Here is a 24,409-nt window from a genome sequence, read left to right as displayed (position 1 = left end):
GATGAGTTGTAGGGGTTTAATGGCACAGGCAGGGAGCCCAGCCAACAGCGAGTTGCAGTAATCCAGACGGGAGATGACAAGTGCCTGGATTAGGACCTGCGCCGCTTCCTGTGTGAGGCAGGGTCGTACTCTGCAGATGTTGTAGAGCATGAACCTACAGGAACGGGCCACCGCCTTGATGTTAGTTGAGAACGACAGGGTGTTGTCCAGGATCACGCCAAGGTTCTTAGCGCTCTGGGAGGAGGACACAATGGAGTTGTCAACCGTGATGGCGAGATCATGGAACGGGCAGTCCTTCCCCGGGAGGAAGAGCAGCTCCGTCTTGCCGAGGTTCAGCTTGAGGTGGTGATCCGTCATCCACACTGATATGTCTGCCAGACATGCAGAGATGCGATTCGCCACCTGGTCATCAGAAGGGGGAAAGGAGAAGATTAATTGTGTGTCGTCTGCATAGCAATGATAGGAGAGACCATGTGAGGTTATGACAGAGCCAAGTGACTTGGTGTATAGCGGGAATAGGAGAGGGCCTAGAACAGAGCCCTGGGCCACCTGGTAGGAGCGACCTGTCAGGTAGGACGCAATCCAAGCGTGGGCCGCGCCGGAGATGCCCAACTCGGAGAGGGTGGAGAGGAGGATCTGATGGTTCACAGTATCGAAGGCAGCCGATAGGTCTAGAAGGATGAGAGCAGAGGAGAGAGAGTTAGCTTTAGCAGTGCGGAGCGCCTCCGTGATGCAGAGAAGAGCAGTCTCAGTTGAATGACTAGTCTTGAAACCTGACTGATTTGGATCAAGAAGGTCATTCTGAGAGAGATAGCGGTAGAGCTGGCCAAGGACGGCACGTTCAAGAGTTTTGGAGAGAAAAGAAAGAAGGGATACTGGTCTGTAGTTGTTGACATCGGAGGGATCGAGTGTAGGTCTTTTCAGAAGGGGTGCAACTCTCGCTCTCTTGAGGACGGAAGGGACGTAGCCAGCGGTCAGGGATGAGTTGATGAGCGAGGTAAGGTAAGGGAGAAGGTCTCCGGAAATGGTCTGGAGAAGAGAGGAGGGGATAGGGTCAAGCGGGCAGGTTGTTGGGCGGCCGGCCGTCACAAGACGCGAGATTTCATCTGGAGAGAGAGGGAGAAAGAGGTCAGAGCACAGGGTAGGGCAGTGTGAGCAGAACCAGCGGTGTCGTTTGACTTAGCAAACGAGGATCGGATGTCGTCGACCTTCTTTTCAAAATGGTTGACGAAGTCATCTGCAGAGAGGGAGGAGGGGGAGGATTCAGGAGGGAGGAGAAGGTGGCAAAGAGCTTCCTAGGGTTAGAGGCAGATGCTTGGAATTTAGAGTGGTAGAAAGTGGCTTTAGCAGCAGAGACAGAGGAGGAAAATGTAGAGAGGAGGGAGTGAAAGGATGCCAGGTCCGCAGGGAGGCGATTTTTCCTCCATTTCCGCTCGGCTGCCCGGAGCCCTGTTCTGTGAGCTCGCAATGAGTCGTCGAGCCACGGAGGCGGGAGGGGAGGACCGAGCCGGCCTGGAGGATAGGGGACATAGAGAGTCAAAGGATGCAGAAAGGGAGGAGAGGAGGGTTGAGGAGGCAGAATCAGGAGATAGGTTGGAGAAGGTTTGAGCAGAGGGAAGAGATGATAGGATGGAAGAGGAGAGAGTAGCGGGGAGAGAGAGCGAAGGTTGGGACGGCGCGATACCATCCGAGTAGGGGCAGTGTGGGAAGTGTTGGATGAGAGTGAGAGGGAAAAGGATACAAGGTAGTGGTCGGAGACTTGGAGGGGAGTTGCAATGGGGTTAGTGGAAGAACAGCATCTAGTAAAGATGAGGTCGAGCGTATTGCCTGCCTTGTGAGTAGGGGGAAGGTGAGAGGGTGAGGTCAAAAGAGGAGAGGAGTGGAAAGAAGGAGGCAGAGAGGAATGAGTCAAAGGTAGACGTGGGGAGGTTAAAGTCGCCCAGAACTGTGAGAGGTGAGCCGTCCTCAGGAAAGGAGCTTATCAAGGCATCAAGCTCATTGATGAACTCTCCGAGGGAACCTGGAGGGCGATAAATGATAAGGATGTTAAGCTTGAAAGGGCTGGTAACTGTGACAGCATGGAATTCAAAGGAGGCGATAGACAGATGGGTAAGGGGAGAAAGAGAGAATGACCACTTGGGAGAGATGAGGATCCCGGTGCCACCACCCCACTGACCAGAAGCTCTCGGGGTGTGCGAGAACACGTGGGCGGACGAGGAGAGAGCAGTAGGAGTAGCAGTGTTATCTGTGGTGATCCATGTTTCCGTCAGTGCCAAGAAGTCGAGGGACTGGAGGGAGGCATAGGCTGAGATGAACTCTGCCTTGTTGGCCGCAGATCGGCAGTTCCAGAGGCTACCGGAGACCTGGAACTCCACGTGGGTCGTGCGCGCTGGGACCACCAGATTAGGGTGGCCGCGGCCACGCGGTGTGGAGCGTTTGTATGGTCTGTGCAGAGAGGAGAGAACAGGGATAGACAGACACATAGTTGACAGGCTACAGAAGAGGCTACGCTAATGCAAGGAGATTGGAATGACAAGTGGACTACACGTCTCGAATGTTTAGAAAGTTAAGCTTACGTAGCAAGAATCTTATTGACTAAAATGATTAAAATGATACAGTACTGCTGAAGTAGGCTAGCTGGCAGTGGCGGCGTTGTTGACACTACACTAATCAAGTCGTTCCGTTGAGTGTAATAGTTTCTACAGTGCTACTATTCGGGGGCTAGCTGGCTAGCTAGCAGTGTTGATTACGTTACGTTGCGTTAAAAGAACGACAATAGCTGGCTAGCTAACCTAGAAAATCGCTCTAGACTACACAATTATCTTTGATACAAGGACGGCTATGTAGCTAGCTATGTAGCTTGCTACGATCAAGCAAATCAAACCGTTGTGCTGTAATGAAATGAAATGAAAATGTGATACTACCTGTGGAGCGAAGCGGAATGCGACCGGGTTGTTGTTGGCTAGCTGTTAGCTGTTAGCTGTTAGCTAGCTAGCAGTGTCTCCTACGTTAAGGACGACAAATAGCTGGCTAGCTAACCTCGGTAAATTAAGATAATCACTCTAAGACTACACACTCTAAACTACACAATTATCTTGGATACGAAGACAGCAAAGACAACTATGTAGCTAGCTAACACTACACTAATCAAGTCGTTCAGTTGAGTGTAATAGTTTCTACGGTGCTGCTATACGGTGGGCACTGTTGCGCCTTCTTCACCACACTGTCTGTGTGGGTGGACCATTTCAGTTTGTCAGTGATGTGTACGCTGGGGAAGATTTTCCACCTTCTCTACTGCAGTCCAGTCGATGTGGATAGGGGGGCGCTCCCTCTGCTGTTTCCTGAAGTCCACAATCAGCTCCTTTGTTTTGTTGACGTTGGGTGAGACGTTACTTTCCTGGCACCACACTCCCAGGTCCCTCACCTCCTCCCTGTAGTCTGTCTCATCATTGTTGGTAATCAATGACGAGACATTGATTACCAATGTAATCAAAGGGCGCGCCCGTCAGGGAGTCCAGGACCCAGTTGCACAGGGTGGGGTTCAGACCCAGGGCCTTGAACTTAATGATGAGCTTGGAGGGTACTGTGGTGTTGAATGCTGAATTCTATAGTCAATGAACAGCATTCTTACATAGTTATTCCTCTTGTCCAGATGGGATAGGGCAGTGTTCAGTGCGATGTGGATCATCGTCTGTGGATCATATCAGACTATTCTTGATTTAAACTTGTCTTTACATATACTAAATAATATATATACATATATATGTGACATTTGTTTTGATTTAGAATGGACCATTATCATGCACCTGTATCGAAATAGGGGCAGAGGGAAAAATTACATGTCATCTATGCACTTAAATAGAGAATGGAGGACGCTTTTCCCCGTGGTTTATTTTTATGCCAGCCAGGTAGGCTATAATCCTGTTGTAAAAATAAACAATGTGTTTAATATTAGGAAAGCTGAGAAATAAATATAGTAGGCCTAGACTATAGAAAGCTGATGGGCTCCTCCTCTCTTTATTAGTGGCCATCACTCTGTTTTCTCCTGCAATTGCATAGAAATGTTGAGCAACATGAGCTTATGGGCTCTCATGAAGCGCCCGATTAGATTTCAAATACATTTGCAATGTCAGTGTGATTAGAGGGACAATAGAATGCTGAGTACCAGGAAAGATAGCAAGTTCGGTAGGCTACTAATGACCAGCAGCAGCATGAGAGCTTGGAGAAGCCTAATTACCGTGACTAAACGGTCATGTGGAATTTGACTGCCTTCATGAGGCGGTAATACGGTCGCCGCAACAGCCCTAGTCATGGCTGATCCACATGAGATCTCTCAACCAAAAGGGGTATCCATCGAAGCAAGCTATATCTACTCAGGGTTTTCTAAATCTAAACAGTTTCAAATTCCAGCTCAGGCTTAATCGTACTTCAACGGTGGATATCGGTCGACCGCCTGCGCTTAACTGCATAATGGCTAGTCAAACGCCAAACTCTTCATTGAGACAATGGTGAAAAATAAATCCATGGGCGAGTCAGTGCCACATTTTCATTTCAGCTGAAATCAAAAGGATTTTTTTCATGATCTTGCCAATTCAACAGGATATTGTGTGAAACAGGCTTTTAATTCACTAGGGTAGGGGGCAGCATTCGGAATTTTGGATGAAAAGCGTGCCCAAATTAAACTGCCTGCTACTTAGGCCGAGAAGCTAGGATATGCATATAATTATTAGATTTGGATAGAAAGCACTCTAAAGTTTCCAAAACTGTTAAAATAATGTCTGTGAGTATAACAGAACTGATATGGCATGCGAAAATCCAACCAGGAAGTACTATTATTTTGAAAGGCTGTTTATCTATTGAAAGCCTATCCACCATACAAATACTTAGGACCCAGTTCATGATATCTATGGCTTCCTCTACACGTGGCCAGTCTTTAGGCATGGTTTCAGGCGTTTACTCTGAAAAATGAGGGAGATACAGCACTTTCAATGAGAGGCCAGTGGAAATGTCCAGCCATGAGTCCTGTTTCTCCTTTTCTATTCAAATCAAAATCAAATCAAATTTATTTATATAGCCCTTCGTACATCAGCTGATATCTCAAAGTGCTGTACAGAAACCCAGCCTAAAACCCCAAACAGCAAGCAATGCAGGTGTAGAAGCACTGTGGCTAGAAAAAACTCCCTAGAAAGGCCAAAACCTAGGAAGAAACCTAGAGAGGAACCAGGCTATGTGGGGTGGCCAGTCCTCTTCTGGCTGTGCCGGGTGGAGATTATAACAGAACATGGCCAAGATGTATTGACGAAGCTTTTGTCCGGTTGAAATATGATTTATTATTTATAACAAAAACAACCTGAGGATTGATTTTAAACATCGTTTGACATGTTTCTACTAACTTTTATTGTACTTTTGACTTTTCGTCTTGATGTTGAGAGCGCGCATTGTGCCTTTGGATTTCTTAACTAAATGCACAAACAAACATAGAGGGACATAAATAGGGACATTATCGGAAAAAAACGAACATTTATTGTCTAACATGGAGACCTGGGGGTGCCACCAGATGAAGATCATCAAAGGTAAGTGATTCATTTTAATGCTATGTTTGACTTTTGTGAGCCCTCTCCTTGGTTGGAAAATGGCTGTATGGTTTTTGTGGCAAGGCGCAGACCTAACATAATCGCGTCGTGTGCTTTCGCCGTAAAGCCTTTTTGAAATCTGACACAGCGGTTGCATTAAGGAGAAGTTTATCTTTAAATGTATGTTAACTTGTATCTTAGATCAATGTTTATGATGAGTAATTCTGTAATTTGATGTGGCTCTCTGCACTTTCACCGGATATTTGTTTGAGACAATGCATTTCTGAACATAACGCACCAATGTAAACTGAGATTTTTGGATATAAATATGAACTTTATCGAACAAAACATACATGTATTGTGTAACATGAAGTCCTATGAGTGACATCTGATGAAGATCATCAAACGTTAGTGATGAATTTAATCGCTATTTCTGACTTTTGTGAGCCCTCTCTTTGGCTGGAAAATGACTGTATGGTTTTCTGTGACTAGGCTCTGACCTAACATAATCGCATGGTGTGCTTTCTCCGTAAAGCCTTTTTGAAATCGGACACTGGTTGGATTTACAAGAAGCTTATCTTTAAAATGGTGTATAATACTTGTATGTTTGAAGAATTTTAATTATGGGATATCTGTTGTTTTGAATTTGGTGCCTTGCAATTTAACTGGCTGTTGTTGAGGTGGGACGCTTCAAGTTTAAAATGCATTCAGTCATTCCTACTAGAGTTGAAGTCGGAAGTTTACATACACTTAGGTTGGAGTCATTAAAACTCATTTTTCAACCACTCCACAAATTTCTTGTCAATAAACTAGTTTTGGCAAGTCTGTTAGGACATCTACTTTGTCCATGGACACCAGTCATTTTTCCAACAATTGTTTACAGACAGATAATGTCACTTATAATTCACTGTATTCACAATTCCAGTGGGTCAGAAGTTTACATACACTAAGTTGACTGTGCCTTTAAACAGCTTGGAAAATTCCAGAAAATTATGTCATGGCTTTAGAAGCTTCTGATATCTGACATAATTTGAGTCAATTGGAAGTGTACCTGTGGATGTATTTCAAGGCCTACCTTCAAACTCAGTGCCTCTTTGCTTGACATCATCGGAAAATCAAAAGAATTCAGCCAAGACCTCAGATAAAAAATTGTAGACCCCCACAAGTCTGGTTCATCCTTGGGAGCTATTTCCAAACAGCTGAAGGTACCACGTTCATCTGTAGAAACAATAGTACGCAAGTATAAACACCATGGGACCACACAGCCGTCATACCGCTCAGGAAGGAGACGCGTTCTGTCTCCTAGAGATGAACGTACTTTGGTGCGAAAAGTACAAACCAATCCCAGAACTACAGCAAAGAACCATGTGAAGATGCTGAGGAAACCGGTACAAAAGTATCTATATCCACAGTAAAACGAGTCATATATTGACATAACCTGAAAGGTCACTCAGCAACGAAGAAGCCACTGCTCAAAAACCGCCATAAAAAAGCTAGAATACGGTTTGCAACTGCACATGGGGACAAAGATCGTACTTATTGGAGAAATGTTCTCTGGACCGAAGAAACAAAAATATAACTGTTTGGGCATAATGACCATCGTTATGTTTGGAGGAAAAAGGGGGAGGCTTGCAAGCCGAAGAACAACATCCCAACCGTGAAGCACGGGGGTGGCAGCATCATGTTGTGGGTGGGCTTTGCTGCAGGAGGGACTGGGTCACTTCAGAAAATAGATGGCATCATGATGAAGGACAATTATGTGGATATATTGAAGCAACATCTCAACACATCAGTCAGGAAGCTTGGTTGCAAACGGGTCTTCCATATGGACAATGACTCCAAGCATTCTTTCAAAGTTGTGGCAAAAATGCTTAAGGACAACAAAGTCAAGGTATTGGAGCGGCCATCACAAAACTCTGACCTCAATCCCATAAAACATTTGTGGGCAGAACTGAAAAAGCGTGTGGGAGCAAAGAGGCCTACAAATCTGACTCAGTTACACCAGCTTTGTTAGGAGGAATGGGCCAAAATTTACCCAACTTATTGTGGGAAGCTTGTGGAAGGCCACCTGAAACGTTTGACCCAAGCTAAACAATTGCAAGGCAATGCTAACAAATACTAATTGAGTGTATGTAAACTTCTGACCCACTGGGAATGTGATGAAAGAAATAAAAGCTGAAATAAATCATTCTCTCTACTATTATTCTGACATTTCACATTCTTAAAATAAAGTGGTGATCCTAACTGACCTAAGACAGGGTATTCTTACAAGAATTACATGTCAGGAATTGTGAAAAACTGAGTTTTTAAATGTATTTAGCTAAGGTGTATGTAAACTTCCGACTTCAACTGTATATGTCATATATTTTAACATTATAATTTTCTTAAATAAAAAAACATTTGATCAATTGTCTTCGTCAAATGAAGGGGATGATGACGCAATCTTTGCAAGAGGGAGGGAATATTATTTCATTGGTCCTCAACATATTGGCTCAGTCATTTCAGTGGAGTTACCTGTGAGTTAGCCTCCCCCAGAGCAGGTTAGTTCTGAATAATTCATTGCCATAGAAAGTTACCTGGCTAAAAGGTGAGCCACTTTCGTATGACCGGTCATGCAGAGTTGAACTCAGAGTTGACCAAAGTTACCTCGCCAACTCCTCACACCTGCTTTGTAGTATACCCCTCTGAGTAATCCAACAAGCCTGGGGCAGGTTACACCATTTTGTCATGAAAAAAAGTACAATGCTCCTTGTAGCACCACCTGATGGGCACTGGAAGAAAATGCACTCCCTAATCTCAAAACGTATCTGGACGAACAATGAAACAAGAATTAAACTCTCCATATTACAGAGACAAAAGCCTCCCGAACTTCCAATGGTACTCTTGGTCATTTTCTCTGCATTCTCGCTACTTGGCTAAATCCAGAAACTTGCTTGTCATGGCATCCAATAGAATAAAGATGTGTTCACCAACACAGATAACAAAACCTTATCTATTCCAACGTAGCTCTGAAACAATCTAAATTAAGAATCGGCTCTATTATTTCTCACTTCATTTCTGTTTGGCGTACATTCTCTGTGCATTCCAAGATATACAAAAGTACAACCTGCCTGGCACCTCATTACTTTTCTACTTACAATTACATTTTGCTATGCACGCTCATGGGGTATCTTGGAAAACAAAGCCTCACCTTCATCCCTTTCATAAAGTACTGCTTGGAAAAAGAGGTCTCGTCTCTGCAATGAATTCCCGTCTAGTAAAGTCCTTATCCAAGCCGCTTTCAATTGACAAATTGTGGAAAAAAAAGATCTAAAAACATCCAACAATGTTCTTAATTGGCAAACAATATGGCACAATATATCTCTATCTTCCAGAAATCCAAATCACCAAATTATTCACTTTAATTTTGTTCCCAGAATGTACTTTACTCCCCGGAAATTCTATGACCTTAAAGCCAAACCATCACCCAATTGTACTCTATGCTCTAATGACACCCAAGGTACCTTAATCCATATGATGTGGGAAAGCCCGGGGGTAAAATCATTCTGGAAGATGATCTTCCCTGTGCTCTTTAATGCAACCTCATTCTTGAATTATTATTTATCTTTCTTTAGTTTTCTCCCCCTTTTTTCATATTAATATACTTGACTGTCAATGGATAATAAATGTATATAGAAAATAAGGTTGACACAAATACAACTACAAATACAAGCATGCTGATGCCATTCACATCGAGATGCCGAGTCAGAGCTGCCAATTTCATTTATTTTAGGGTGCAAAGCTGATGTCATGTTTTGCTGCATCTCTTTTATAAAAACAATACTATCATTATGAATGCTACGAACATGAGTCACTGCCTATTTGCTGTGTTTATTTTGCCTGTTATCCAACAAGTGTCAAAAAAAGGAAATGGACTTGACTTTAGTTTAAGACCACTGCTGATGTATGGAAACATGATACTATTTTATTGTGAACTAGGCTATCCCTAAGTGTAGGAGCTAAGAAGAATAGAATCTCCCTCCCCCAACATTGGCAATGTAAAACAGCACATTTCATTTCCAAAAGATCAATGAAGGATGACAAGAGAATCAAGTTACAGAACATGTCATGTCAAGGTTACAGGGTTGTGTTGGTGACTGACACATAATACACCTTCTCCTTATTAGTCAATCACCCTCTGACAAAATACATATTCTGATAACTCACTGTTGCAGTTGGTGGCCTGCGATACTCCAATACCAATATTCACCGGTGGGTTTGACAGTAACTAACGCTAGCACATACTGTATTAATGTAGCACTGTTAAAGGGATAGTTAACAAAATAAAACTATTTTAGTATTGTTTTAAAGTTTGATGGACTAATGAACAAAACACGAAAAGATCCATTCAAAGAATCAGGTCATTTGTTTCTGTGCACCAATTAGTGTTGGTGTTTCAATTCATTGCACCTGTCAGTAGCGCAAATATTTTCTATTCAACTAATGGATCAATATCTATATATGTTATCCAAGGAGAACATCTCTATGAGGATGGGGATAAGAAATAAGACATAATAAAATATCAGGAAAGGGGAGACGATAGGACAAATGATAATGAGATGCACTCTAGGGGCTGGTTTCCTAGACATCAGATTAAGCATAGTCCTGGACTTAAAAGTATGCTCAATGAAGATTCTCCATTGAAAGTGTTTTTTGTCCAGGACTGGGCTTAATCTGTGTCTGAGAAACTAGCCCAAAGAATATACTGCACACTTAGGATGCCCAGTAGTGTGCCGTCCTGTGAGTTTCTCTATTTGGTCAATATGTATCCATTAGTTGTAGTGCCACTAAGCATTAATACCAAAGTAAGCACTACCTTCCCCCTGCCACTTTCCTGATTGCAAAATAAAGCATTTGCTACACAGGTAACTGGGCAGCATTTTATAAATCGTTTTTCTTGACTGGGCCGGTTGTTCCCAGGGGGCTGCTGCAGTCTATCAGGGTTGATAGTGTGTGGTTGTCAAATGACACCCTATTCCCTATAGTGGGGGCCCATAGTGCTCTGCTCAAAAGTAGTGCGCTATATAGGGAATAGGGTGCCATTTGGGACACAGTGTTTCTGCTGCATTCCATGGAGAGAGGCAAACTGAATCTGCGGGAGCTCTGGGAAACTGGACCATGTTTATTAAGCACCAAACAGAAGAAAACTGAATGAAACATGGAGGGACAATCTGGTTTTGTCCAATAAGAAACGTTCATATTTGTTTTCTGTTGAGTGCCCTAATTAACACGACCCTGACTGATCCTCTACCACAGAGAGAAATGGATTGCAGACCCTCTGCAGTGTGCCTGCTATCCGGGGAGGGGGAGAGGGGGCTGCGATAAGCCTGCTTTTACAGTCATCTGTTGGAGGCTCATGATAGGAAAAAAGAACCCCCCCACCCAACACATAAGCTTCAACTGAAAGCAAAGCTTCTAAGAATTGTTTTCGTATTCAAACAAAAGTTCAGGAGTATTTAGTCTCGCATCCTCAGGTCAACACTGTTCAATTTAACCGTTATGTCTTTCGGTTTGAATAATGTGACTGTTTCTACCAGTGGAGTCTTGTGGGTGGAAAAATCAGAGGAGGAGCACAATGTAATGGCTGGAATGGAAAGGTATCAAACACATAAAACACATGGAAACCATTCCATTTATTTCATTCCAGCCATTACAATGAGCTCTCCTACGATTTTAATGTGACACCATACAAAGCTGTTTTCTAGATTATTTGAAAGGATTATTCTCCTCTTTTTATCTTCTCTGTTCTTTTCTTTTACCCGATTCCTCTGGCGATGTTCTCCAGCTGGCGACACATGCAGGAGCGCACCTCGTACTCCACATCCTGGCACAAGGACCTCACCAGGGGCAGGAGGTCCTTCTTCACTCTGCCAAAAGGGGTTCATACAATTTTGGGGCATATCAAGAGAAATCAAATTATTATTGATTATTGGAAAGCTGTCCCAAAGGGCACAATATAGAGTTTTTTAAAAGGCTATTTTAATTTAAACTAATTTAGATGAGCTGTGAAATTATTGTAACTAATTTAGCCTAGAAGCTATGGGTCCTACATCTATTGTCTGGGCCAGGGGTGGGCTCGCCAGCCAATTAAATGCGGCCTATGGGGGATATTTTTATTGTTGTTTGGAGAAATTATTATTTTGGGTTGGAAAAACAACACTCCAGGCCACACTTGAAAGTCTAAAAGTAGATAGAAAGTATGTAGACATATATTTTTAAATAATTGCCCCTTTTCTGGCCAGAAAATTGATTTTGACAAACAAATGTGTGGCCCATGGTTGAATTTTAAAATCCTGATGTGGCCCTAGAGCCAAAAAGTTTGCCCACCCCTGGTCTAGACTTTCTATCATTAACTAATTAATCCTACCGTAGCATCTATGGCCCCTACATCTATTTAACTAATTGAATCAAGACATTTTCTTACAGAAAAATAAGCATTTAATCATGACATTCCCTTGTAGAAAAACAAGCATCAGACCTTCTGTTTGGTGATTGAGCAAGATACAAACTCACATGGGAGACTCAAACTTGCAGGCCACCTTCCCCAGGATACGACAGCTGGCTAAACGGGCCTGCAGGGACTGAGACAGCTGAGCTTTGGACACAAGCGGGCTGAGGATCTGCATGATCAACCAATGGGTACAGGCTATTAGGGTGTTAGGGAAGGAACAGCCTGTTTAAGGACACCATGGGTTGTATCCCAAATTACATCCTATTCCATTTATAGTGCACTTTTTTACCAGGGCTCCATAGGGACCCATGCTAAATTATGTTGTCAAGTTTAGTTTCCTAACTAACCACAGTTCTTTACAAGTAATTGTGGCTGACTTGAGTTGTCAGGCACAGTATTGTCATACTGAGAAATGATAGCCAACTTAGTTTCTTCCAATGGCACTGTTCCATTAGAATCCATCTTAATTCCCCATATAAGATATACTAATGGTTATACAGTCATTGGCATTAAAAAGCTAACCTGTACTGCAGGGTAGTATAAAACAATTGCCTCAAACTGGATGTATCTGCATCGTCAGGGGCTTATTTCAGAAATGTATTTCATAACATGGGTTATTGTTAAATGACTGCTAATGAACATGGTGCTTGGCATCTCCCTGTGAGAGAGTTTGTCATATTTACAAATGGACCTTGGCACAGCAAGGCATTTTGAAAAAGTACGGTTTTAATGCCCAGAAATATGCCCAGAAATTCCTTAGAAGCCTGGTATAATTCTCAGGTAAGATACTATGGGACGGTTTCCCAGACACTGAGTAAGCCTTGTTTTGGACTAAAAAGCAAGCTGAATGGAGAATTACAGTAACACATACAAGAAACACATTTAAATTAATCAAATGAGATGCAACAAAATACAAAAGAATCTAAATGTCAGGGAGTTGAGGAAAAATGGAGGTGAATGGAGGTGAATGCAAATTCAGTATATTCAATATAACTAGGACTATTCAGCCAGGTCCAAAATTATTGGTACCCTTTTTTATTTTACCTTTATTTAACCAGGCAAGTCAGTTAAGAACACATTCTTATTTTCAATGACGGCCTGGGAACAGTGGGTTAACTGCCTGTTCAGGGGCAGAACGACAGATTTGTACCTTGTCAGCTCGGGGGTTTGAACTTTCCGGTTACTAGTCCACCTTCCGGTTACTAGTCCAACGCTCTAGGCTACGCACTAGGCTACGCTGCCGCCCCTTGATAAAGATGAGCAAAAAAAATACTACATAAAATAAATAATACAAATACAATATTTTTAGGGGGGGAGTTTAAAAGGTAATATATATTTTCTTCTCACAAACATAAATTATTGGCATCCCTGTTTTCAAAACCTCAACTTGGGAGGATAACGGCACTTTTTCTAAAGTGTTTTATGAGACTGGAGAACACATTGGGAGGGATCTTGGATCATTCCTCCATACAGAATCTTTCCAGATCATTGACATCCTTTGTCTGCGCTTATGGACTACCCTGTTCAATTCATAACAATAAGGTTTTCAATTGGGTTCAAGTCCAGAGACTGAGATGGCCATTGCAAAATTGTGATTTTCTGGTCAATTAACCATTCCTTTATGGATTTTGATGTGTGCTTGGGGTTATTAATATATATTATATAAGATACTTTTAGCATTCAAAAGTAAGTGTGACAATTAACCACCATTACAAACCTGAGTGTTATAATGTTTGGGGTTGGGCAATAATCTATCCTACACAAATGCGCATAGTCTGATTTTGGCTACGCTACTTTGAAGCAAGGTAAGACATACCTCATAATATGAAGTAAAACATACAGGTTTCAAACAATTAAGTATATGTTTTCAAAATGCATACGGTCTCCAGCTCAGATTGCAAGGTAGCGTGCCTACCGTGTTGCCTATGCGCATAAATGGTGAATGGAACACACAGTTCAAATTAAAAACTGTATCTCTTTTTAATCGCTGTCATCAAAACACCGTTTTTAACACGCGATTGCATTTAGAACTTTTGCACAATGATTCAATGATGACAATTTAGCATTAACACTGGAGTGATAGATAATGTGCAAGTAGAGATACTGGGGTGCAAAAGAGCAAGAGGATAAATAACAATATGGGGATGAGGTAGTTGGGTGTGTTATTTACAGATTGGCTGTGTACAGGTACTAAACTGATCTGACAGCTGATGCTTAAAGTTAGAGAGGGAGATATAAGACTCCAGCTTCAGTGATTTTTGCAATTCGTTCCAGTCATTGGCTGCAGAGAACTGGAAGGAAAGGCAGCCAAAGACAGTGGTGGCTTTGGGGATGACCAGGGAAATATACCTGCTGGAGCGTTCTATGGTGACCAGTGAGCTGAGATAAGGTGGGGCTTTACCTAGCAAAGACTTATAGATGACCTGGAGCCAGTGGGTTTGGCGACGAATATGTAGTGAGGGCCAGCCAACGAGAGCATACAGGTCGCAGTGGTGGGTAGTATATGGGGCTTTGTTGGCAAAATGGATGCCACTGTGATAGACTACATCCAGTTTGCTGAGTAGAGTGTTGGAGAATATTTTGTAAATGACATCGCCGAAGTCAAGGATCGGTAGGATAGTCAGTTTTACAAGGGTATGTTTGGCAGAATGAGTGGAGACTTTGTTGCGAAATAGGAAGCTGATTCTAGATGTAATTTTGAATTGAAGATGCTTAATGTGAATCTGGAAAGAAAGTTTACAGTCTAACCAGACACCTAGCTATTTGTAGTTGTCCACATATTCTAAGTCAGAAGCTTTCAGAGTAGTGATGCTAGTCATGCATTTTGTTTTACTAGCATTTAAAAGCAGTTGGAGGCCACGGAAGGAGACAGGAGCTTGTATGTGTTACGTTAATGTGTTAGCTAGTGTACATTTCAGGTTGTTGTTACCTCCTGTCTGATGGTTTCCTTTGGTAAAGCATCGATTGCAGACAGCAAAGTTTCCAGCCATGCGTTGCTCACCACTGTCGAAGAGAAACAGAGAAAAAGTGACAGTTTAAAAACACTGAAAATTGCTACCAATGTTTAATAATGATTCCAGGGCCTTTGAAGTTTCGAAATGGAACATCCCTGTGCCAAAGAGTATGATGCCCTGCCAACCTACAGCCCACCAGTGACGGTAAGTCACAACGGTTAAGCTCTGTCACGAATTCAAACTGCTGCATTCACTCCCTCGCTCACACTGTGGGCAAAATGCCAGGCAGACACTAGCTACATTCAACAGATCTGTGAGAAGAAGCTTTCATCGACTGTAATCCTGGAACAGTAGGATGTTGAAATGAAAACCTGAGTGAGCAACAGGCTTGTTCCTCTCGTGCCAACAATGGCTAAAGATTGATTCCTGCCAAGTAAGGTGCCACATGAATTGTACACAAGCTTAAAGCATGCTATTTGAGACTTTTGAAGGGATGTTACTTAACGTTCAACCTAAAGTTACATTTGAGCTAGGACAGGAATACTGCAAAGCTGAAAGCGGGGTTGTGTAAGTCTGGCTGTATCCAACTCGCCCGGTTGTTACTATACAACCCACAAGTCTCTGCAATGTCTTGTTTTGAACAGGCTTAAATTGCCACTGGAAGATATTACACACAAAAAAAATACCCAACTTTATGTCCTGCCAAAACATTACATTGTTTACATTCAGGGTCCAACACTAACTTTTTTCTTACTGGCCCAATTGAGCCAACAGAATTTCAACGGGCCTGGACATGGTGTAGTTTTAAATGAATTGGTGTTATGCAGGACCTATAGATTGGCATGCTTCTTTATATATTCAGCAATTAATAGGCTACATTTGGTTATTATGATTCCGCTTAGATGTTAAGTCCCCTATTTAGGGGGCTTTGAGTGGTTCTGGACTGGTTTGGATGTACAAAGCGCTCTGTGAACATCGTAGGGTCATGTGTCTTATAGTGCAAGAAAGCCCCATCTCTCTGCTCCCACTCTCCCAGTGGGGATGACTTGAAGAGTCAGGTATCAGACCCCACATTTGCATAGGGACGTGTCACATTTCCGGGCCTATCCAGATAAAGGAACGATTCCCTGTGTCTGTGAAACTTACAGCTTCGCTTGCAATAGTGCATAATAAACGGGAGAATCTAGTAGATGCAACAATACTAGTTTAATCTCGCCGTGATATTCTCAGCAGCAATTAGATCTCTCAACCTAAGTAAATAACGTAATAGAATTGAACAAGACCACTTTCTCTTGGTCACAGATGGACAAAACCACTTTGTGCTTAAAGCTGAATTAACGAGTATGCACACATTTAAACGGTGTCTCTGTGCTGCTCAGTGGACGTTTAGGAGAAAATTCTCTGTCTGCAGTTATATTAAATAGTGCCAATATTGTACTAAATATGACCATATTTATTTTACACATAGTATAAGATATCACATTTCGTATAAGTCATTTATAATTTCGTTGTTACTACATTTAGAAAGGATTTCAGTAATTTCAAGACTTTTGTTGAATAGGAAAAAAATACATGATTCTCCATATTTTCCTACTATTTGTACTACATTAAGTTCTTGAGCTTCAGCAATTTATATACATATATTTTTACCAGAAAGGTGAGCTCCAGACCTTTCAAAAACTATGCAAATGTAGCAGTTAGTGTTTATGGCCACCTCATGAAAAATGTTTACGTTTGGGTATGTCTATTTAGGTGGAAATCCATGCATCGTCTGATATTTTTTGTAGTTGTATTTGTAAAATATGTATTCTGTTTTAAATCATTATTATTTATTTTTGTACCCCAATTTCCAGGTACCCAAATTGGTAGTTACAGTCTTGTCCCATCGCTGCAACTCCAATACGGACTCGGGAGAGGCAAAGGTCGAGAGCCTTGCCGAAACATGACCCCACCAAGCAGCACTGCTTCTTGACACAATGCCCGCGGAAGCCAGCTGCACCAATGTGTCAGAAGAAACACCGTACACCTGGTGACCATGTCAGCGTGCATGAGCCCGGCCCGCCACAGAAGTCGTTAGAGCATGATAAGACAAGTACATCCCGGGCAATCAAACCCTCACCTAACCCCGACGGCGCTGGGCAAATTGTGCACCGCCTCGTGGGTCTGCAGGTCCCGGCCGGCTACGACACAGCCTGGAATTGAACCAGGATCTGTAGTGACACAGCTAGCACTGTGATGCAGTGCCTTAGACTGCTGCGCCACTCGGGAGGCCTGTGCATCGTGTTATTTTAACCAATTATGCATACAGTTGAAGTCGGAAGTTTACATACACCTTAACCAAATACATTTAAACTCAGATTCTCACAATTCCTGACATTTAATCGCAGTAAAAATTCCCTGTCTTAGGTCAGTTAGGACCACCACTTTATTTTAAGAATGTGAAATGTCAGAATAATAGAAGAGACAATTATTTATTTCACTCAATTAGTATTTGGTAGCATTGCCTTTAAATAGTTTAACTTGGGTCAAATGTTTCGGGTAGCCTACCACAGGCTTCCCACAATAAATTGGGTAAATTTTGGCCCATTCCTCCTGACAGAGCTGGTGTAACTGAGTCAGGTATGTAGGCCTCCTTGCTCACACACACACTTCTTCAGTTCTGCCCACAAATTGTCTATAAGATTGAGGTCAGGGCTTTGTGATGGCCACTCCAATACCTTGACTTTGTTGTCCTTAAGCCATTTTGCCACAACTTTGAAAGTATGCTTGTGGTCATTGTCCATTTGGAAGACCCATTTACGACCAAGCTTTTATCATCCTCAAATCAAATCAAATTTTATTTGTCACATACACATGGTTAGCAGATGTTAATGCGAGTGTAGCGAAATGCTTGTGCTTCTAGTTCTGACAATGCAGTAATAACCAACAAGTAATCTAACTAACAATTCCAAAACTACTGTCTTATACACAGTGTAAGGGGATAAAGAATATGTACATAAAGATATATGAATGAGTGATGGTACAGAGCAGCATAGGCAAGATAAAGTAGATGGTATCGAGTACAGTATATACATATGAGATGAGTATGTAAACAAAGTGGCATAGTTAAAGTGGCTAGTGATACATGTATTACATAAGGATGTAAGTAGATGATATAGAGTACAGTATATACATATGCATATGAGATTAATAATGTAGGGTATGTAACATTATATTAGGTAGCATTGTTTAAAGTGGCTAGTGATATATTTTACATCATTTCCCATCAATTCCCATTATTAAAGTGGCTGGAGTTGAGTCAGTGTCAGTGTGTTGGCAGCAGCCACTCAATGTTAGTGGTGGCTGTTTAACATTCTGATGGCCTTGAGATAGAAGCTGTTTTTCAGTCTCTCTGTCCCAGCTTTGATGCACCTGTACTGACCTCGCCTTCTGGATGATAGCGGGGTGAACAGGCAGTGGCTCGGGTGGTTGATGTCCTTGATGATCTTTATGGCCTTCCTGTAACATCGGGTGGTGTAGGTGTCCTGGAGGGCAGGTAGTTTGCCCCCGGTGATGCGTTGTGCAGACCTCACTACCCTCTGGAGAGGCTTACGGTTGTGGGCGGAGCAGTTGCCGTACCAGGCGGTGATACAGCCCGCCAGGATGCTCTCGATTGTGCATCTGTAGAAGTTTGTGAGTGCTTTTGGTGACAAGCCGAATTTCTTCAGCCTTCTGAGGTTGAAGAGGCGCTGCTGCGCCTTCTTCACGATGCTGTCTGTGTGAGTGGACCAATTCAGTTTGTCTGTGATGTGTATGCCGAGGAACTTAAAACTTACTACCCTCTCCACTACTGTTCCATCGATGTGGATAGGGGGGTGTTCCCTCTGCTGTTTCCTGAAGTCCACAATCATCTCCTTAGTTTTGTTGACTGATGTCTTGATGTTCCTTCAATATATCCACATAATTTTCCTGCCTCATGATGCCGACTATTTTGTGAAGTGCACCAGTTCCTCCTGCAGTAAAGCACCCCAACAACATGATGCTTGCCACCCCCGTGCTTCACGGTTGGGATGGTTTTCTTCGGCTTGCAAGCCTCCCCCTTTTTCCTCCAAACATAACGATGGTCATTATGGCCAAACAGTTATATTAGGGGCGATACCATTTTATGTTTTATGGGTACATAATCACGATAGGACAAAGGCTGACATCGCCAGACCTTACTGCCTTGGTTTTTGTCAAATCAGTCTGGTTTGGCATAAGTTATTTGCTTACTAATGCCATGCTAATGACACGTTGAAGACAACTTTAACTTCCTGCCATGATCTTGTCGAATCAGTTGTGGTAGCCTGTCATAAGTTATTATCATCACGACTTCTTATGACATCTCTTATGTTATGCTTATAAGAACCATGCTGACCTGTGTCCCGGTGGTCCAGGTTAAGTAAAACGATCTGTAGGATGGAGTGGGTGTGCGTCTGGATGAGGACAATGTCATCCTGGAGCAAGGTCAGGAAGGAGCCTGCCGCCGCTAGCTGCATGTCTGCCCCGGCTACGTGCAGTACTTCCTGTGTCAGAGGGCGAGAGGGTTTAGAAGTGGGGAAGGGTTAGGAGTGAAGAGGTTAATTGATCATTTGTTACTATGGACATGTAGTCACAAGACACACCAAAAAGGAATAATTATAATTTCATGGACATTTGTTATTAGTTAATGTTTCTATTCAGTCATAAAATGTCGGTTTTACAACAGTACAGTGGTTAATATGAATATTGGCCCACCCGAACTTTTGGCACTACCCGTCGGAAGGTCTCTGCTGGATTTTGACGCACCAGGTTTGGCAGGTTGATGATTACACTGGCTCTCTGGACATCCTGACCTGAGCTGGAGAAAGACAACCAAAGAACAGAGCACAGCTATAGCAAGCATGTTACATTTCTTGTAAGAATTGGGGGTGAATGCAACCATACAGTACACAAACAGTGTTCATCAATTAATACTTTGCTAACACACATACACACACACTGACACATACATACACCCACCATATACGATGCTGCTACTTTTTACTCTTATTATTATCTATCCTGATGCCAGCAGCATACAACTTTACAGCTAGCAGCATACCACCCTGCAGCTCACTGCTGGTTTAGCAGCATACCACCCTGCTGCACACTACTGGCGTAGCTCTGAAGCTAAGTAGGGTTGGTCCCTGGATGGGAGACCAGATGCTGCTGGAAGTGGTGTTGGAGAGCCAGTAGGAGGCACTTTTTCCTCTGGTCAAAGAAAAAAATATCCCAGGGCAGTAGGATGGGATGTCCTGACTCTCTGTGGTCACTAAAGATCCCATGGTACCAATCTTAAGAGTAGGGGTGTTAACCCTGCAGTCCTGGTTAAATTCTTGATCTGGCCCTCATGGCCACCTAATCATCCCCAGCATCCAATTGTCTCATTAATCTCCCCTGTAACTATTCCCTCGGTTGTTGCTTTAAATGAGAATTTGTTCTCAGTCAAATTAGCAGGTAAAATAAGAATTAAATAAACAAGTTCATTCCTACGTATATGGTATTGGTAATCATTGTATATAGCTTCATTCTTGTGTTTTTATTTATCGTGTTCTTTTTCTTATCTAACGCTGCATCGTTGGGAAAGAGCTTGTAAGTAAGCATTTCACTGTAAGCTCTGCACCTGTTGTATTGGGCACGTGATGAATACAATTTGATTTGATTGGCAGTCAATTCATTTCATGTCCAGTCAATACAGGAAGTGAACTGAAATTCAAATAGTAATCAATAAAAAAGCTTAAATTAGGGTCGCAACATTCCATCCACTTTCCCCAAATTTCGGTCACTTTTTGGGAAACCTGGGAACTTTCTGGATTTGCAACCCTAGCTTTGATGCTGTCCACCTAGAAAACAATTGTATTGATAAGGTATTAGTTTATGTTAGTATTATTTTATTATATATTATTAGCTTTGTTTATTTTTCTCAATCAGAGCTAAACTTGGGACTCTTTTGTTAGGTGTGGAAGATGGCACCACCAAAGCGACACGCTGCTGACCATTTATATCATACGTAGAGTTTTATTTTTCAGCGGGACAATGACACAAATGCTAATGCCAAAGACACACCAAGGTGTTTAGTGTTCCTGTGTGGTCTAGTCCCTGTCCTGACTTAAATGTGCTTGATGATTAGACACAAGCTTTGAATATTGTTGTTCATCAATGATTCCCAACCGCATTTACTGAGCTTGAGCAATTTTGACAAAAACAATGCCTTCAGTAAGTATTCATACCCCTTGATTTATTCCACACTGTGTTGTTACAGCCTGAATTCAAAATGGAGTTTAAAATATATATTCTCATCCATCTACACACAATACCTCATAATAACATAGTGAATACTTGATTTTAGAAATTTGTGCAAATTTATTGAAAATGACATAGAATCACCTTCGGCTACGATTACAGCTGTGAGTCTTTCTGAGTAAGTCTCTAAGAGCTTTGAACACCTGAAATGTACAATATTCGCACATTATTATTTAATTTTTTAAATTCTTCAAGCTCTGTTAAGTTGGTTGTTGATCATTGCTAGAAAGCCATTTTCAAGTCTTGCCATAAATTTGCAAGCTGATTTAAGTCAAAACTGTAACTAGGCCACTCAGGAATATTCAATGTGGTCTTGGTAAGCAATTCCAGTGTAGATTTGGCCTTTGTTTTAGGTTATTGTCCTGCTGAAAGGTGAATTTGTCTCCCAGCGTCTATTGGAAAGCCGACTGAACCAGGTTTTCCTCTGGTATTTGCCTGTGCTTAGCTCTATTTAGTTAATGTTTTTTTATCCTGAAACACTCCATAGCCTTTGCCAATGACAAGCATACCCATAACAAGATGCACTTGTGATACATTTAGATGTGATACATTGAGGATGTGGGGTTGGTTGTGTAGATCTGCAGAAAGAAAATCTAATTTAATCTTGTTTTAGATTTACTTTGAAGGCAGCAAAAATTTGAAAAACAGTGCTAGGGGTGTGTAGACTCACTAGGCACCGTATATTTGCTTTAAATGTTCAAATGTTGTTCAAAGTCAATAGGTGAAGTTGCAGAGTTGCAGAGTTGCTTTGATGTGATAGCATTGTTGTTTAGATGTTTTCTTCCCACTAATTAGGCTATTTTCTGATTAACCATATTGTCTATCCACTAGAAATATAGATCTTGGATCAGGCTAATGAGACCATGAGGCTATAAGAGATTGGATTCATCTCACACACCACCAGTGAGCTGATCGATTTCAAGCTCATTGATCCTGTTAGCTCGGGGAGAACCGGGACGAAAGTAACACGGGGCAAAAGTAACTAGCCAATTGTCTCAGATAACACAGAAGCTAACATGTTGTAGTGAAGCCAGCACGTTCCTAATGCGGAGGACAACCTTCCTGCAAAAAAAACCAGCAGAGTCTGACTATGTTTCGCCGAGTTCTGTGAGCGAAACAGGAGGAAAGCAGCATCTAAAATTCCTAATTTAACATTGGAGGGGGAAGGTTTTACAACTATGTCTCCAGAAGATTGCTTACAAGCATGAGCGAGCAGTTTAAAAAAAAAAAAGGATATATTGCCTGGGCTACTGGGGGAGGTTGAGGCCTTAAAAACAGGAATTTATTACAGTAATAAAATGATGGAAGAAATACGAGCGTAAAATAAGATATTGAAAACTACCATGAACTCCCTTAAAGACACCACAGAGAGGCTACAGTATTATAATAAAACAATGAAATCCTAATTACTTGATCTAAAGTGCAGAAGTATGAAAAATAATATTGTTATAATGGGAATAAAGGAGGACGAAAACTATCAGTCAACAGAGGGAAAAAATCAGTGTTCATGAAACGTAATCTCAAGATGACGGACGAACAGGTGGAAACAATTGATTTTCAAAGAGCTCACCGTTTCAGTGGCAGAGGAGAGTGAAGGCCCCGCCCGATCGTAGCTATGCTAAACCACTACAAAATGAAAATTGCCTTGTTCCAACAGGGTTGGGATTTGAAGAACACCCCATTCTCTATTAATGAACAATTTACTCATGAAATAGTGGAAAGACGACGTGCCCTGTACCCCACTTTCAAAGGGCTCTGAGCAGAGAAGAATAATGTTTGTCTAGTGGTGGATAAATTATAGGTAAACAACCAAAATGTTCAAGGACTAGTAGATTACAACTTGGCTATGAGTGATAGCTACCTCCTGTTGAAGTAATCCCCGATACATATTTGCACCGCATTACACTGTACAAATATGGATTCATTTGTTTTTTACAAAAACATTTTATTTGTATTTTTTTGGCATGAAAAATTAAAAAAAATATTTAAAATTATTTTATTTTTTAAAATATTCATGCCGTATGGAACCGTGGACTATGTGGACTTAACACAAGGTTGGACTTATTTTAGTTTAATTGAACTTGGGTATCATTATGGTAAGTGGGAAAATTAGTAAAGCAAGTTATAATTGTAATGGCTTTGCAGGTCAAAAAAAGACTATACATTTTTACATGGCTAAAAGAGAAAGAATATATCTATTGTTTACAGGAAACTCATTCTACAAATATAGATGAGATTGGGAGGAAAAAGGACAGAGGGAAAAATATATTTTTGTCATGGGCAAAGAAACTCAAAACGGGTGATTATACTAATTAATACAAATTTTGATCCGATAGTGCAAACTGATCAGCAAGGAAGGTGAATTATTTTAAATATGCTATTGAACCAAAAACAGATTTGGATAATTAATCTATATGGGCCAAATAAGGATGATCCACACTTGTTCGAAACTATAATGTCTCTCTCTGTGCGTCAGCCTCTCTCCTTTGCTGTGTCGCTCTAAATAATATACTCTAGACAAGTATTCATTACCTTCAAGAATAGACTTTTGTCGAGTGGCCTTGTTGGCAGAGGGGTAGTTAATAACGAGGCGGGAACAGGGAACAGCCTTGCCGGCTGTCCCGGCTCCGACCTACACTAGCAATATGAAATAGTGGATGCATCCTGGATTGGCACGCTTATGCGCCCTGGTAAAAAGTAGTGCACTATATAGGGAATAGGGTGACATTTGGGACAGAGAGAAATGTGGTAGCGGCTGTTGAGGTTGTTGATTGTGGGGACTGTATTGTCCAGAGCCTGGAGATTTAGTGCTGTTTATGTAGTGTTTCAAAAGGTGGAGGCAGGATAGCACTTTGCGGTACCATACGCGATCTGGGGTGGGGGGTCGGCATGAGAATGACTTAATCAATTAAAGGGCAGGAGCTGAGCGCATGGGGTAACAGGAGCTGACGCCCGTAGGGCAGCGCTTTGATCTCTTCGGTGTGCTCTGGGGCCCTATAACGATACACCTGGAAGCCCTTCAGAAAGTAAAAAGACACACGCACATTTGT

General features: G+C 41.9%; 1 protein-coding gene across 5 annotated transcripts in view; it reads right to left on the bottom strand.

Moving 5' to 3' along the window:
• Nucleotides 1-24,409, bottom strand: part of ppp4r4 (protein phosphatase 4, regulatory subunit 4) — a 124,936-nt gene that overhangs the window by 48,414 nt on the left and 52,113 nt on the right. For all 5 annotated transcript variants that reach the window (XM_052470848.1, XM_035793976.2, XM_035793977.2 and 2 more), the window contains 5 exons: nucleotides 19,773-19,875; nucleotides 19,414-19,561; nucleotides 14,993-15,066; nucleotides 12,126-12,232; nucleotides 11,372-11,479 (listed from right to left, as the gene is read on the bottom strand). In XM_052470848.1, coding sequence (XP_052326808.1) covers nucleotides 11,372-11,479; nucleotides 12,126-12,232; nucleotides 14,993-15,066; nucleotides 19,414-19,534 — 410 coding nt within the window. In that variant the 5' untranslated portion in view covers nucleotides 19,535-19,561; nucleotides 19,773-19,875. The remainder of the gene's footprint in view (nucleotides 1-11,371; nucleotides 11,480-12,125; nucleotides 12,233-14,992; nucleotides 15,067-19,413; nucleotides 19,562-19,772; nucleotides 19,876-24,409) is intronic.

This window comes from Oncorhynchus keta, chromosome 19 (genome assembly GCF_023373465.1).
Source record: "Oncorhynchus keta strain PuntledgeMale-10-30-2019 chromosome 19, Oket_V2, whole genome shotgun sequence".
Taxonomy (NCBI): Eukaryota; Metazoa; Chordata; class Actinopteri; order Salmoniformes; family Salmonidae; genus Oncorhynchus; species Oncorhynchus keta.
The sequence above is the reverse complement of the archived record's forward strand: the minus strand, read 5'-3'. Positions and strand labels throughout refer to the sequence as shown.